This window comes from Camelus ferus, chromosome 6, assembly GCF_009834535.1.
Source record: "Camelus ferus isolate YT-003-E chromosome 6, BCGSAC_Cfer_1.0, whole genome shotgun sequence".
In the NCBI taxonomy this organism is placed as follows: domain Eukaryota; kingdom Metazoa; phylum Chordata; class Mammalia; order Artiodactyla; family Camelidae; genus Camelus; species Camelus ferus.
The window spans coordinates 51680938-51695459 of NC_045701.1; the positions used below are offsets into that span (position 1 = coordinate 51680938).

The 14522-nt window shown below is 41.8% G+C and overlaps 1 protein-coding gene across 7 annotated transcripts in view; it reads right to left on the reverse strand.

Annotated features, from left to right (window-relative positions):
- The window catches only part of CDKL1 (cyclin dependent kinase like 1), a 49161-nt gene that overhangs the window by 18652 nt on the left and 15987 nt on the right, over positions 1–14522 (reverse strand). For all 7 annotated transcript variants that reach the window (XR_004320696.1, XM_032481984.1, XM_032481985.1 and 4 more), the window contains exon 3: positions 5485–5606. Coding sequence is in view for 6 of the 7 variants with exons in the window: in XM_032481984.1 (XP_032337875.1) it covers positions 5485–5606 (122 nt within the window). In the remaining variant the exon portion in view is untranslated. The remainder of the gene's footprint in view (positions 1–5484; positions 5607–14522) is intronic.

Below are 14522 nucleotides of genomic sequence, written 5' to 3' on the forward strand. Positions count from 1 at the left end.
CCGATGCAGACACTTAATTTTGTCAGCACACCAAGACAGTATCCATTTCAAAAGGGCAGGTGAACATTAAACAAATTTACTAGCCTGATATATAAAACCAGAAAGCCAATTTCTTCATCCATGTTCAAATTCTGAGTGCCAGTTTATGCTCTCCTGGTAGGCAATTCTGTAAAGAAAGTCAAGTTATAATCAGAATGGTGTTTGGTGAGCAAAGAGTCAGAATGAGAAAAAGTACATAATTTGACTGGTTATTGCCTTTAGGATGAGATGGCTTAATTGCACCCGTCTCCAAATCAGGAAAGTCTTGTCCTTAGAAAAAATGCACACCATCAGTCAATCTAATCAGCCCCATAGCCATCCTATCTCTTTCAGAGTTCTTTGCATATCTCTGCCCTGATGCATGATGTGCTGGTTTCACAAAATAACACTCAGAAAGCAGTCTTCTGTCTCTCCAAGTTTTGGGAAGGATGGATTGTGACCCTAAATGTCCTGATAACAAAATTGAAATGAACAGAGAAACATAAACAACTGCTGTGTGAAAGTGAAGAGATCAAATGATTTTGAAATCTTCCTTCAGAAATAAGAGATGACGAAGAAAGAACATGGATCCCTTCCCAGTGTTCTCAATACAGCAGCGGTCCTGTCCACCACTCATCTAATATTTGTCACATTACCAGAGCCACACAAGCAACATCCATCAAAGCTTCATTTCTACACAAGGCTACAGCAAAGATGGGGATGAAAGGCCTGGCCAGGCTTTTGTAGAAATAATACATTCTTAGGCATTTATCCTAGAAATATTTACGCAAGTGGTTGTTCACTGTAGCCTTGTTAGTAATAGTGAAAAACTAAAGGCAATCTAAATATTTACCAATGGGGGAATTGAATAAAGAAATAATGGTATATTTGCACAATGGAATTCCATACAACCATTTAAAAAATACAAAAGTAGGTATGTATGACTAGGGAGACAGCTCCCAAATATACTTTAAAAATGAAGAACAGTTTAGAGAACACTCTCTTTAAATATATATGCATAGAAAAGTAATTAGAAAGCAGTTTCTCAAACTGTTAATTTTACTTCTATATGTTTCTGTGTCACTTGAAACATTTTTACAACAAACAATATATCACTTTTAATCTAAAAAAGATTTTTAGGGTTAAAAAAAGTGATTTTTAGGGTTTTATAAAAGTTCTGGAAATCCATTGTCAGAAACTGAACGTTTTAGGTGATACCTTTTACCCACCAGATGTTCTCTGAACTCACTACAAGAATCAGAAGAGGAATTACTGGTAGTGGAATCTGCACAGGAGAAAATGGGTGAAAGTACTGTGTCTGGCTGCACTTACTCAGGGGCAGAAAAGTGAGGAGAGAACACCTGAACCAGCTGTTTTCGAAACCTTGACAAAGGAGACACCAGTAGTTTATAGAATAGTAAGTACAAAGCATATTAAGTCCTACAGAAGATAAAGAATGTGAATATGCTTGTTTGAGAGTGAACATAAGCCATACGAACACAGCACTGAGAATTATATTGGGCAACATATTTATGCCACTGTAGCAGGATACATTACCTTTGGTCATAAACTTGCTTGTTAGTAATGAATAAATGTGAAAGTTCTCCAAAAGCTTTCCAAAGGAGTTCGACAAGTTACAAACATATTAATAAAAGGATGAATTAGTATCCATTTCAGATTCAAAGTAGAGCCACGTCTTTGAATCTGATTTAGCAACAGCTATTTTTCGTAGTTAAAGCATTGCCATGGTAATAAATGGAGAACGGAGAAAATATCTTAAAAAAGAAAAATAGCTATAACAAGCATAACTCAGAGATAATCACTATTAAAATGTGCATTTTAACGACTTTTCTTTATTTTCTACCTATATATAAATTCTATGAAAATGAAATATGTATTTTTATTATAGCATCACTTTTTTTCATTTTGCAATCGCTCATGCACATTCTTCTGTCGATGTTTGTTTTATCTTACAAGCATGATTCTTAGCAGCTCCACTGTATTCCACTGTAAAGACATACTATAATTTACTAAACCAAGCCTCTATCATTGGACATTTCTGTTGTTTCCAATTTTTTCACTATAAGCAACGCTTTAACAATAAACACTTTTAGAACTAAATCTTTACACATATACTTAATTATTTTCTTGTGGTAAATTATCAGAAGTAGACCCATTGCCAAATTGCCAAATTGTCCTCTGGACAGGTTGCTCTAGCAGTGTATTGATAATTTCTGTTGACAATATTAGGGTTTAGAAAATTTTAATCAAACTATTTAAAAATGAAAAATAAAACACTGTTATGATTACTTTTCTTTAAAATCATCTTGTAAGTATCAATCTATTGGTCTCCTGACTCAGTCATTCCACAAAAAGTACGGGGTATGTCCCAAGTGCCAAGAATGAAGCTGGAAGATACTGAGGATACACAGGTGAGGAAGGTACAGCTCTTGGCCTTGAAGATTTTCTAGTTTAGTGTGCAAATATAAATAATCCCAGAAGATGTAAAGGACACCAGAGGAAGGGACTCCTGACTCTCCTAAGGTAGGCATCACAAGGAGGTCACATTTAGGCTGTAGCTAAGTGCAAGCAGGAGTTTGCCAGGCAGAGTAGAGAAAGCAGGGCAGCCCAGGTGCCCTGAAGCCTAGAAGGCAGATGATTCTGTGGGATTGGAACCTGGTGGGAAATGGGGCGATCTTGCAGAGCAAGTGAGATCTCGTATCCCATGTAGAGGTTTTACCACACCAGGAAGCTTTGGGGAGCTATTAAAGGATTTATGTAGGGAAGTGGTATGATCCACTTTATATTTTAGAAATTTGTACCCAGAAATGTAGTGATTACAGGGTGTTCTTAGAGTAAATGTGCAAACCCAGGGAGGACCAACGTAGCTCCAGGCAGGGAAAACACCAGCATTAGCTCTGCCAATATTGTCTAACAGGTCAAATACGAAATTAAAGGAGAACCCAGAGTCTTCTGAGCTCCAGGGCATTAGATCATCAATTCATAACGCTATAGAGCTGGAAGTTCCCTTACCCTTTACCTGCTACTAAACTCTCATTTTTACAGGTGAGGACATCGGGAAGCAGCTTGCTACAGGTCTCAGATACTGACCCACATTTACTGGGAATGTACTTACAAAGTTCTATTTTATAGTATGAGATCTCTAAATTGAAAAAAAAAGTTTCCTATGAATTTCAAAGCTTTGGTTGACAGTTTAATAACATTTACTCCTTAAATGATGACAAGCAAAATTTTGAAATTGCATTTAAAATAGATCAGAGAATTGCCAAACAGTATAATGGAAAGTAACTTTTATTTTTAAAATACACAAACAAAAATCCTTAAGCTTAAAAATGAATGGATATGATCTGGTTTAGAATAAATCTTATTTTCAAACTTGCTCATTTATTACTGTTCCTTAAGTCAATCTTATCTTTGACAAACCATGACACATCATTTGGAAATGAAGTTGCTCGTATTTAACCACTCATATACGTACTGGTCTTTCCCTTCTCTGACCCACCTCCATATTAAAGCATTTTCTGGAACACATATAACAGATTTTAGCCAGTGGAATTAAAATTTAAAAATCTGCTTCCAAGACTCATCACTCCTCATCCTTTCTTTCCTTCTGCTTAAACTATATATGCTAAAAAAAGGACTAATTCCCAATTACTTACAACTCCCTACTAATCAGTGTTTCCAAGTGACCCTAACGTGATTAATCAAACTCCCTATAACACCTCCCAGTAACTTACACTAACAGGTTTCACTGAAATGTCACTTGCAAGCTGTCAAAGGGCCAACAAACATCAACATACTAAATGCTTTTGCCCTTGAACACATAATTTCTCTGTATCAATGACTTTCTGAAGGGAGGAAGGTGTCCATTCTCTTGGCTGTCTCTGGTTGTGTACATTAACAGGAAAAGCCTGTGCCACGGTCACTCACAAACCATAAGCCACTGTAATCCCATCTGCTCAGAGGTCAACGGTGGATCATATATAACCACCACCACACAGCAAAGCAAGTCCTAGGGCAAGACTTGAAAAAGCCTCCGCCTCCAGCTACTGGAGTGTGAACGTAAGCCAGGATGGGGCGCCATGCCGTCATTCTGATCTACAGTGCACCGAGCGTGCTGTCCCAGACAAAGCTGGGCTCCCCAGATCACTGCAAAAGAAGGAGTTGGGATATCCTTCCATGTTCGACCTCTCTTCTTACCTTTCAACTCAAAGGCCACCTCCTCTATGAAGTCTTCTTTGATTGACCCACTCTGAATTATCTCCCAGGGCCTTCTAATCATGTTACTCTCTCCCTCTGGTGCAGTGACTGGCTGCATTACCAGAGCTAAGAGCCAGTTAGAGTCTCCCACTGGACTTTTATGCAAATACTACCTTCCTCCAGAGCTTCCTTTCTTCTAGAATGGCTACATAGGTTGGCAAAAGCCTGCGGCCATGCTTTCTATTTCATATTTTTTCCTTCCACCACCTATGGCGTTCTGCCTTAAAACACGCAGCAGAGGAGTGCCTGGGAGCCAAAATCCACCCTGCACTCTGCACACCCTGGCAAGGGGCTACCTTCAACCAGAGGGAGGGAATTCCCCTCCTTTATTTCAAACAAAGGCTCTGTCTGCTCACCAAGTCTTCTACTGCACACAAAGGCGTCACATACACTAGGGAGAGATGTGCAGTAAGATCAGCGGGGCCTCCCGGGTCACACTTGTCCTTCACGGTTACAGCCACCACCACATTCCTTTTCCACCTACACTGGCTTCAGTTAGGTTCTTGTCATTTGTAACCAACCAAACAAGTCCTGACCAATACAGCAGACCACACACCCAGACTGCTTTAGATGAAGCACCACGTTTGTGTTAGTCTTAAACTTCCTCTTGGCCATAGTCTTTGAACCCTTCCTTTCAATCTCCAAGTCCTCACATTTCCCAAGTCAGGCATGGAGTAACTCAACCCTGCCTTTTCTTTCTTAAAGACCGAGAGAGCCTCTATCAGAGATAATGTGCTAAAGAAATCAAGTTAAACCTGATAACGCTGCTACTTCATGAAAATGATTAATTATGATCTCTTTCCCAACATTTTTAAAAATTATTTTTTAAATTGAAGTATAGTTGATTTACAATGTTGTGTTAGTTTCAGGTGTACAGAAAAGTGATTCAGTTATATATATAAATACTTTTCCAGATTCTTTTCCATTATAGTTTATTATAAGATATTGAATATAGTTCCCTGTGCTGTACAGTAGGTCCTTGTTGTTTATCTATTTTATATATAAAATACCAGGTGTGCACCTGTTAATCCCTCCCAACATTTTCTGGTAACCCATCAGCAGCAGAGTATGCTGTCCAAACACTGGCTGTCCTTGCCCAATCTGAAAAAAAGGTCATTGCTAATCTTCCCTCGCAAGCCCTGGCGCATCTTGCTGTGTTGTATTTGTAAGGCATGGATCACTCACCCTCTCTGGTGTCTGTCCAGTTCATGGAGCACGGTGTGGTCACAGTACTCAAACACCAGGTGAAGCTTCCGCTTCCTCCTGAAGACTTCAATAAGGCTGACAAGGTTGGGGTGCTTGAGTTGCTGAAAACACAAAAAAGCAAGGTGCTAAATTGAGGTTGTCAAAGACAGCTGTCTCTAATTTTGGTCCAATAAAAGAAAGCTGTCTTTTAGAAAAAATTCTTGTCTTGGATTGAAGAAGGCTGTAAACAGTACTGTCTGACTTCATGAGCTGTTTGTTAGCAGCTTGTAAGTGAAAAATTATCATAACCCAGGTGGTGGGTGAAGGCAAAGAGAGATATGAGAAGGCTGGAAAAAAAAAGAATGAAAAAGAGGGAGGTGGTTTTGAGTTAATACAAACTCATCCTTTAAGACTCAGATCAAATGTCCCCTCCTAAAGGGTCCTCCCTGATCTCCCCAGACTGGTTCAGTGTCCCCCGCAGGCCCCCTGAAATGTGAACCCTTCAGAATTACTAGGTAATTGTTTAATTGATTGTCTAATATCCTGTCATTAACACAACAGATACAGTCCACAGAACACAAGGACCATGACATCAGGGTCTGTGTTCTTTCGTCTACTCAAAATGATGGACCCCCAGCACCGGCCTTGCACATGATAGGCATTCAATAAATATTTGTGAATGAACAAGGAAACCAGGTTTCCTAGGCTAACCAGGTTTCCTAGGCTGATGAAACATTTTAAAACAGAAAAATGAGGAAGATTCTCCAATCTGATGTGCCTGAAGGTGTGTATCCGCGAAAAAATGGCCAGGAATGAATGGTGGTGTTGGCAGAGATAAACCTTATACTTGGCTTTCTGGCCCCTTCTGTCCAAGATCCTACTGGCAACACTACAACTAGGCAAACTATTGTGGAGAGAGCAAAAATGGTTAACTTTCCTCAGGGTGGGAGGGCCTCCAGGCCATGATCTAAGAGAGCAGAGGAGGAAGCCGAGAGGCTTCTTAAGGCCTGGTCTCGGGAATCCCGGGAATCCTGGGACGTAAGTTCTGCCTCAATCTAGCAGTCAGAGCAAATCACCAGACCCACCCAGATTCAGCCCTGAAGCAGCCAGGACGAAACACCACGAGCAGAGCGGGGCCCAGGTGCCCAGCTGAGCTTAGCCCCTGCCGACCCCCACCTAGCACAGCTGCTTGAGTGAACCCAGGCCACACCAGCTGAAGGAGCACTTAGCCAAGCCACAGAATTGTGAGAAACAAGAAATCATTCTTTTTAAGGTTCTAAGTTTGGGGGTGGTTTGTTAATGCAGCAGTAGACAACCCTGTATCAGAATCACCAGGGGAACTTTTGAAAACTACAGCTGCCCAGGCCGCATCCCCAGAGATCCTGAATTGGTCTCAGGAATCTTTCCAAAATCCTCCAGGTGATTCGCCATGTAGAGAGAGGTAGTAATCACAGGCAAAATCCATACGTGATAAAAGGCTGAAGGAGAAAAGCTGAGGCCCTCAAGCTGCACGCTCTAGCATGTCTGCGTGGACAGGGAGGACAGAAACAGCCGGCAACAGAGGTACTCACAAAGGCAGTTATGCGCCCATTTCCTTTGTAAAATCCCTCTGAATCTTTAAGATGTGAAATTCCCGCTCCAGATGTTACACTGATGAAACCAACATAAAACAGCCAAGATACTCTAAAGCCCATTAGCCTCTGAAGAGAAGGCACTCCAAGCTATTAAAACCCCACATTTAGGTCACTGTATCTAAATGGAAACTTTTAGCCTGAACTAACTTTTTCCAGACAAAGGAGGACAGAACTGACTACTCTTTTTTTTTTTTTTTTTTTTTAATGCAGGTACTGGGGATTGAACCCAGGGCCTCATGCATGCTAAGCATGCACTCTACCACTGAGCTATATCCTACCCACCCCCCACTACGGTTTTAAACCAAAGAACTGCATTGGCTCAGATGTCTCAAACAGAAAGCAAACAACCCAGTTCAAAGAGGGTAAAAGGCAGCTTTAGGACAATTAGCTGAAAGCAAAGATTTTCTTACAGGCTCTGAAAAATTTTTGCCTGTAGGCCCAGACCTCAAATCTCAGATTCTTTTAATTTTCCACATTCCATATGTAGTCTTCACTTACAACTTCAGCCAACTGTTCTAGTAAAAGTACAAATGTATCTCTCCTACCAAAACTAATACCTGGACTTTCTCAGATGCTAAGATAGGCACCTGCAACTTGTCACGTCCACGCCGGCAGTGATCACGAGGGGCAATGCTGCCTCAGGATAAAACTCAAAGATCCTCTCCATCTGACCTCTGCTTACCTCTCCAGCCTCATCTCTTATAACTTCCCCCCAGACGCACTGAATTTCTCTCACTTCCTCAAAGGTTCACGCAGCCTCTCGTTTCAGGACCTGTTCACCCAGTTCCCTCCCTGAAACACTCCCATCCTCCAGATGTCCCTTCTCTGTCTGGCCTCTGCCCCGGCCCCACACACCTCGTGAGAACTAAGAGCTGTAACTCTGGAACCCAAGCATGGGTGCCATGTGGCCGGTGGAGGGCACTGTCACAGCAGCATCCACTGGACTAGGGGGCTGTAAATATTATATTACCCCCATCTTTCTGTTACTACCCACCTTTTGAAAACCTAGATTCTAAATAACTGCAGGATATTCCATTCAAACAACATAGATTGTCTTCAATTTTTGTCTGTTACAAATAAGGTTTTGACAGACCACTCACTAGTTGGTTGATCTGAACTTGGAACAAGCTAGTTAACGTCTCTGTGCCTCAGTCCTCCATCTGTGAGAGCAGGAAACTCAAGGGCCGCAGTGACCGTTTCACGACATAAAGCACCCACGACAGTGTCAGGACATGTTATCCTTTCTGGGACGGTTAACTATCAATATTTTTATTGGGGCTCAGTCTATTTCTATGTAGGAGGCTTTCTCAATTCATTTTATTCAGTGAGTATTTATCTTGATGTGCATAAGGCACTCTGCCAGTCCAAAGGATATAGGGACAAATGGAACAAGTACCACCCCGACTCTCATGGAACTTAGAACTCAGGAGGGGAGACGGATGTTGAACAAGTAGTTACAGATGTGATAAGTGTTACAAAAAGCCAGGTAAAGCGTACCTGGCTCAAGGGTGGCGAGTGCTCAGGGAAGATCTCCTTGAGGAAGGTAGCCATGTAAGACGTTAGTTAGGTACCATTTAGAGCCCCAGGAATACAACATAAAGCTCTAAAGAGATGTGGCCAAACTGCTTTCCAGAAGAGTCAAACGTATTTACACCTCGGCCAGGAGCGTGACACCACTTTTTGCCGTGTCATCAAGGCGCATAGAGACATGTAGGGCTGCGATGCACACGGTCAAACTTACCTCCTGCGAGGGCTTACAGTACCTCCAGCAACACAGGAAGGTGTCACACGATATTTAAACCACTTGCCTCTCCTATCCTCCTCCGTGAGATAACTTTTATATAACTGCAAATAGCTAATAACTCATTTCTCAACCTATTTTCAAAAAATTTTTTAATTTAGGAAAAATCAATCTTCAAGACTAAATCTAATTAAGACTTATAAATATTAAATTACAAGTATTTTAAAATAAATTGTTAACTCTCCCTAGGTTGCCAGGATTCTGGGTGACCTGAGAACATTCCCGCGCTGCAGCTATTTGGAAGCCAGTGCCTGTCCTGGCTACATTCATTTACTCAACACAGATCCACAGAGTGTCTGCTCAGCCTCAGGCACCGGTCAAGGCACAGGGGACATTCTAGGTAAAGGAACAGAGGGCTCAGGCATTAAACAAAGAAGTGCCATGATGAGCCCTCCATATTCAAGAGTCTAAGCTGCCTTGGAGAAACTGTCCTGAGGAAGTAACCTCGAACAGAGCCCTGGAGGGTGAGAAAGGACTGACCAGACCAAGGGCAGGTGTAGTGGCAGATGGGTAGTAGCTCTCCAGGCAGGGCCTGGCTCTGAGTCAGGAGGAACTCAGGCCACTTAAGGAACTGCAAGACTGTGTGGTTTGTGGGTCAAGTACATGACCGATGCCAGTGAGACAGTCAGAAGGCAGGTTCTGCAGGGCCTTGCACAAAATGCTAAGAAATTTATACTTCTCTAGTCATCAAACCATAAGTAAAGAGAACAAAAAGAACGAGGGAAAAAAAAGACCCATAAAGATTGCTTTGGCAGTTTGGGGTCTTACATGGTTCCATGTACATTTTGGAATTGTTTGTTCTAGTTCTGTGAAATATGTCGTGAGTATTTTGACAGGGGTTGCACTGGATCTGCAGATCGCTTTGGGTAGTACGGCCATTTTGATAATGTTGATTCTTCCAATCCAAGAGCACAAGATATCTTTCCATTTCTTCGTATCATCTTCAATTTCCTTTATCAATGTTTTACAGTTTTCAGAGTATAGGTAACCTCCTTGGTTAAATTTATTTCTAGGAATTTTTTTCTTTTTGATGCAATGGAAATGTTTATATGCCAGTTATAATATTCTGGTTTTTGAAGTGGAAAAAAAAGTGAAGGAAGAGCTGCGAATGGCAAAATATCCTTCTTTCTTATGGGTGAGTTGTATTCCATTACATATATATGCTACATCTTCTTTATCCATTCATGTATTGATGTGCACTTAACGATGTTTCCATATCTTGGCAATTATAAATAATACTGCTGTTAACAGCAGGGTATATGTATCTTTTTGAATTAATTCTTACTTTGTGGTTGGCTTTATTCCTTTAATAACTATGTAAGTTTAAAAAGCTAAAGCTCTAAACGTTATTAGAAACAACGAACAGTACATATATGTAAATTTCAAAAATATGTGCAGTATATTGTTATATGTATTTACATGCAATACACTGTATATGTGTAGTCCAATTGTAACAATTCTACCTAATACAACTGAAAAATGAAAAAACAAAGAAAGAAATTCATACTTTACCCTAAGTGCAATGGGAAGCTACTGGAAAGAGTTTTAGTAAGATGTAATACGATACCATGTGGGTTTTCAAAAGCGCAGTATGGGGGCAGGATACAGAATGGCTTGGAGGAGGCAATATGGCGAGAGAAGACCAATGAAGAGCTGCTGATAGCTGAGAGCTTGAAACAGAGCAGAGGCAGGGGTGATGGCAAGAAAAGCACGGTTTGGAGATAGACTTTGTTACTAGAATAATCAGGATGTGGTAATGGACTGGAGGTGAGGGGCGACAGAGAGGGAGGTGTCCAGGATGACCACAGGTTTATATAATGGGGGCAGGTGGTGGCACCATCACTGAGAAGAGGAGCAGGCTTGGGTGGGAGGAAGAAACGACTGTTTTGGCACGTTGGGTTGACAGGGTCTATGAGATACGAAGTGAAGTCATCAGGTTGGCTGGAGCTTGAGCTGAAGATCAAAGCTGGGGAGTCAGCGTGAGTGTAAGCAAAGCCATGGATAGAAGTGATGGCCCAGAAGCACGAGAAGGAAGCAGCCCAAGAAACCCAGCACCCCGAGGTGTGGTAGACAAGGGGGAAGCAGAGAAGGGGAAAGGGAAGAAGGTCTCCCCAAGATAAGAGAGAAGACGGGGGAGCATGACGCCACCAAGATAGCATGGAAGGAGGAAGTGGTCCACGGTGACGCTGCTGCTGAGAACTCGGGGGAGAAGCCTGAGAGGTGCCCCAGGGGCGTTCCCAAGGGGGCTCTTACGGCCTCGCTGGGGGCAGCGTCAGTGCAGTGCTGAGACCAGGAGCCAGATGGTGCGGATTCAGCATCCCAAACCACCTTACTCCTCTCTCTCTGTTGACTCCACTGATCTCAGGGGCAGAAGTCAGAGGGACACCCTTGGCCCTGAAACCAGTTTGCAATAGGTAGCCTGGAGGTCTCGATCATGGCTGTAATACTGTGATGCATTCACAAAGGTTTGGATGTTTCTACTTCCATCCTGAATGGACTTCTTTCAGGGCTCTCGGAGGAATTAGATGAGAAGCAACATGACGGATGGACAGTGTACAGGCTTACTCAGCATGTTTATTATACGTACAAGTAGTCTTAATAGCGCAGACTAGATTACCAAATATTCTATAAAGATATAGAACATATATAGAATTACAATGCCTTCCTGTTTATGAGTATGTGAAGCCAAAGCCTCAGGCCTGGTCTGAGGAATAACACCAACTCTCTGATCTGTGCTGGCCCAGTCTTAAAAGATCTCAGTGCCTCTTACAGGGCCAGTCACCACCTTCCTTCAGGAATTTTGTATCTAGAAGCCTGGGCCAGCTCAGACTCAGATTTAGTTTGTCTTATATAAAGTTTCTGCCTTTGCTGCTGCTGTTTTATTTCAGTCTTCTTTTAATTGTGTGTTTTGAATATGGATATTTCCTATTATGCTTCGAAGTGAAGCATTTTCTCTCATGTTAAAAAAAAAAAAAACAACTCTATTTTTATCTGCTGAATCTAACCGAAGCCTGACTCGGTTTCCCGCACAGAGCTCAGGATGCCGCACACACCTCCAGGACAGCTTCCTCCATCTTGTCATCGGCCCCTGGTCCTCACTGGCCACCCATCTGTTGTGATAAACTGAGGCTTCTACATCCTCTAAGGTCAAATGTTTGGCCATAGCATTTTGAAGAATTCTGTACCAGCTGTCAACATTTCCTATCAAGGAACATTACTTTAAAACTCTGGTTACCAAGATTCTCCAGTGAAAACACTGGAGATTTAGCAATCGTGGGCCTGCGGTCTTTGTGGCATCAGTGAGTGGGGGCTGAGAAGCAGGTGTCCACTTTAGATAAGGCCTGTGTACTTCAGTTCATCCCGGTCCCTGCCACTCCCTGCCCCTAAGGCCAAGTAAAAGTTGCCCTTTATCATCACTCTTCCATTATTAATTTTCTTAAAGTTATAAGTGAGATATTTAATGTGCACGTTTCCATCAAAAGTGGGAGAATGTACAAGCAGTAGAAATAACTGCATATTTTAAGATAAATAAAAAATATATTAGGGGGAGGGTATAGCTCAGTGGTAGAGTGCATACTTAGTATGCACAAGGTCCTGGGTCAACCCTGAGTGCCTCCATTAAAAAAAATTAATAAATAAACCTAACTACCTCCCCTGCAAATTTTAAAAAATAAAAAATTTAAAAATATATATTATGCAAATGAATCATTTCTCCCCTACCTGCCTGGCCCCTGTTTGTGACCTCTACCCTAGGGACTCCTTGGTGGTCACGTTTCTGGGTTGACCAGTGTGCAGACCATTACATCTGTGGTCTCTCCTATCCCCAAGGGCCAAGGATTCTCTGGTCTATGTTCTTAGTGGGGAGAATGGTGTGGGGAAGGGGAGGGCAGATATTTATACTGCCTGTGCTTTAGAGAAAAATAACAGACCACTTCTTAATGATCATATCCTGTTTTCCTTTTAAAAACATTCTTCTTCTCCAACAAGTTTGTGGCTAAATAACAAAAGAACAGGGATTAAAGTTTAGAAAGTGGGAACTGTCATGGTAAAATGTTTGTCACAAGCCTTTACAATTTTTGAACCTGAGTCTTGGCCTCTGTTACACAGACACCTTTGCAGGAATCTTTTATCAGTTAACATTCACCCAGAGTGGAGAAAGGTGATGTCCCCCTCCTTTGTAATAATTAATCCTGGGTACTTTGCAAGGATTCCCAGATCAGCATATTATAACACTCTCAAGGGCTGGAGACTCAGCAAGGTTTAGAGCTTGTCTAAATAAGAAACAGAGAAAAAACTCAAGGTTTTTCATATTTCCTCTCATTCTTTCCTTCTCACTGGGATGAATGCTCTCAACTAAATCATGCAACTCAATATGAGTTCATGGCAACAGTACCCAATTTTGCTTTTGATTCAGAAAGAAAGCTCTAAATTTCACCTTTATCTCATTTAAGGACTTTGGAAGTACAAGTATGGTCCTGATAAAATGATACTCGTGAAGAATTTATATCATAAAAAGGTCAATTCTAAAAAATAATATGTAGACGTAATGCAATTCTAATCAGAAATCAAAAGGGATTTTTTTTTAAACTAGATAAAATGGCTTTCATGTTCATACAGAGCTGTAACTGTTTTAAAATCACCAAGGGAAAAAGCCAGTTGGGTTAACTTGCTTTCCGAGATGGTTAAATTTCCAATAAAGCACCTGTAATCACCACCACCACCACCACCACTACCATCATCATCAGCCCAGCAGACTACAGACACAGAAAAAAATACATGAAAATAGAAGCTACCAAGTAATTTTATTAAAATGTGTGAATATAGAAAGTATATGAAAAATAAATTTAAAATTCTATTTTCATGTATTCTTTTTCATACATTATTATTCAAAAACATACACTAAGCCCTACTCTGTGCCAGACATTCTAAGCTCTAGGATTACGAGACTTAACAAAGCGGACAAAAATCTCTGCTCTCGGGCAGCTTATATTTGAGCACGCTGATGGTGGTCAGTCTTAGAGAAAGAAAGAAGGCAGAGGGCACAGCAGCACAATGAGGGTGCAACTGAAAGCAGGGCGATCAGAGACCACCTCACTGAAAAGGCGACAAATGGAAAAAGATCTGAAGAAAGCAAGGGTCAAGAGGATGTCCAGAAAAACATTCCCTGCAGAAGGAACTACCATTCCAAAGGCTCTCCTGTGGGATCCTGCCTGGAAAGTTTGTGGAACAGCAAGGAAGGCAGGGTTTTGGTCACCACCTGTGTCTGCTTCCAGTCCTTTCAGCCCATCTTTAATTTAACTGTCGCTGCAGCTTTCGCCAGCTTTGACCCTCACCTGAGCTGCACCCTGCATCTCCTGCTTTCTGCCCAGGGCTTCTGGGATGCTGAGGGGTGGGATGTGGGTGGGACCATTCTAACTTGCAAGAGTTAACACTCCCTTGGCCAACGGCAGGGCAGGAAGTGGTAGGAAAGTGCTCCTCTGGTCTTCTAGTTCTTCCGAGACCTCCCATGATGAGTCCCTGTTGTCCCTCACATGGCTTTCTGTTTCTCCCTATTTCCCTCTCTCCTGCCCTCTATGCCTCCCTGATTTCACTTCCTGAAATAA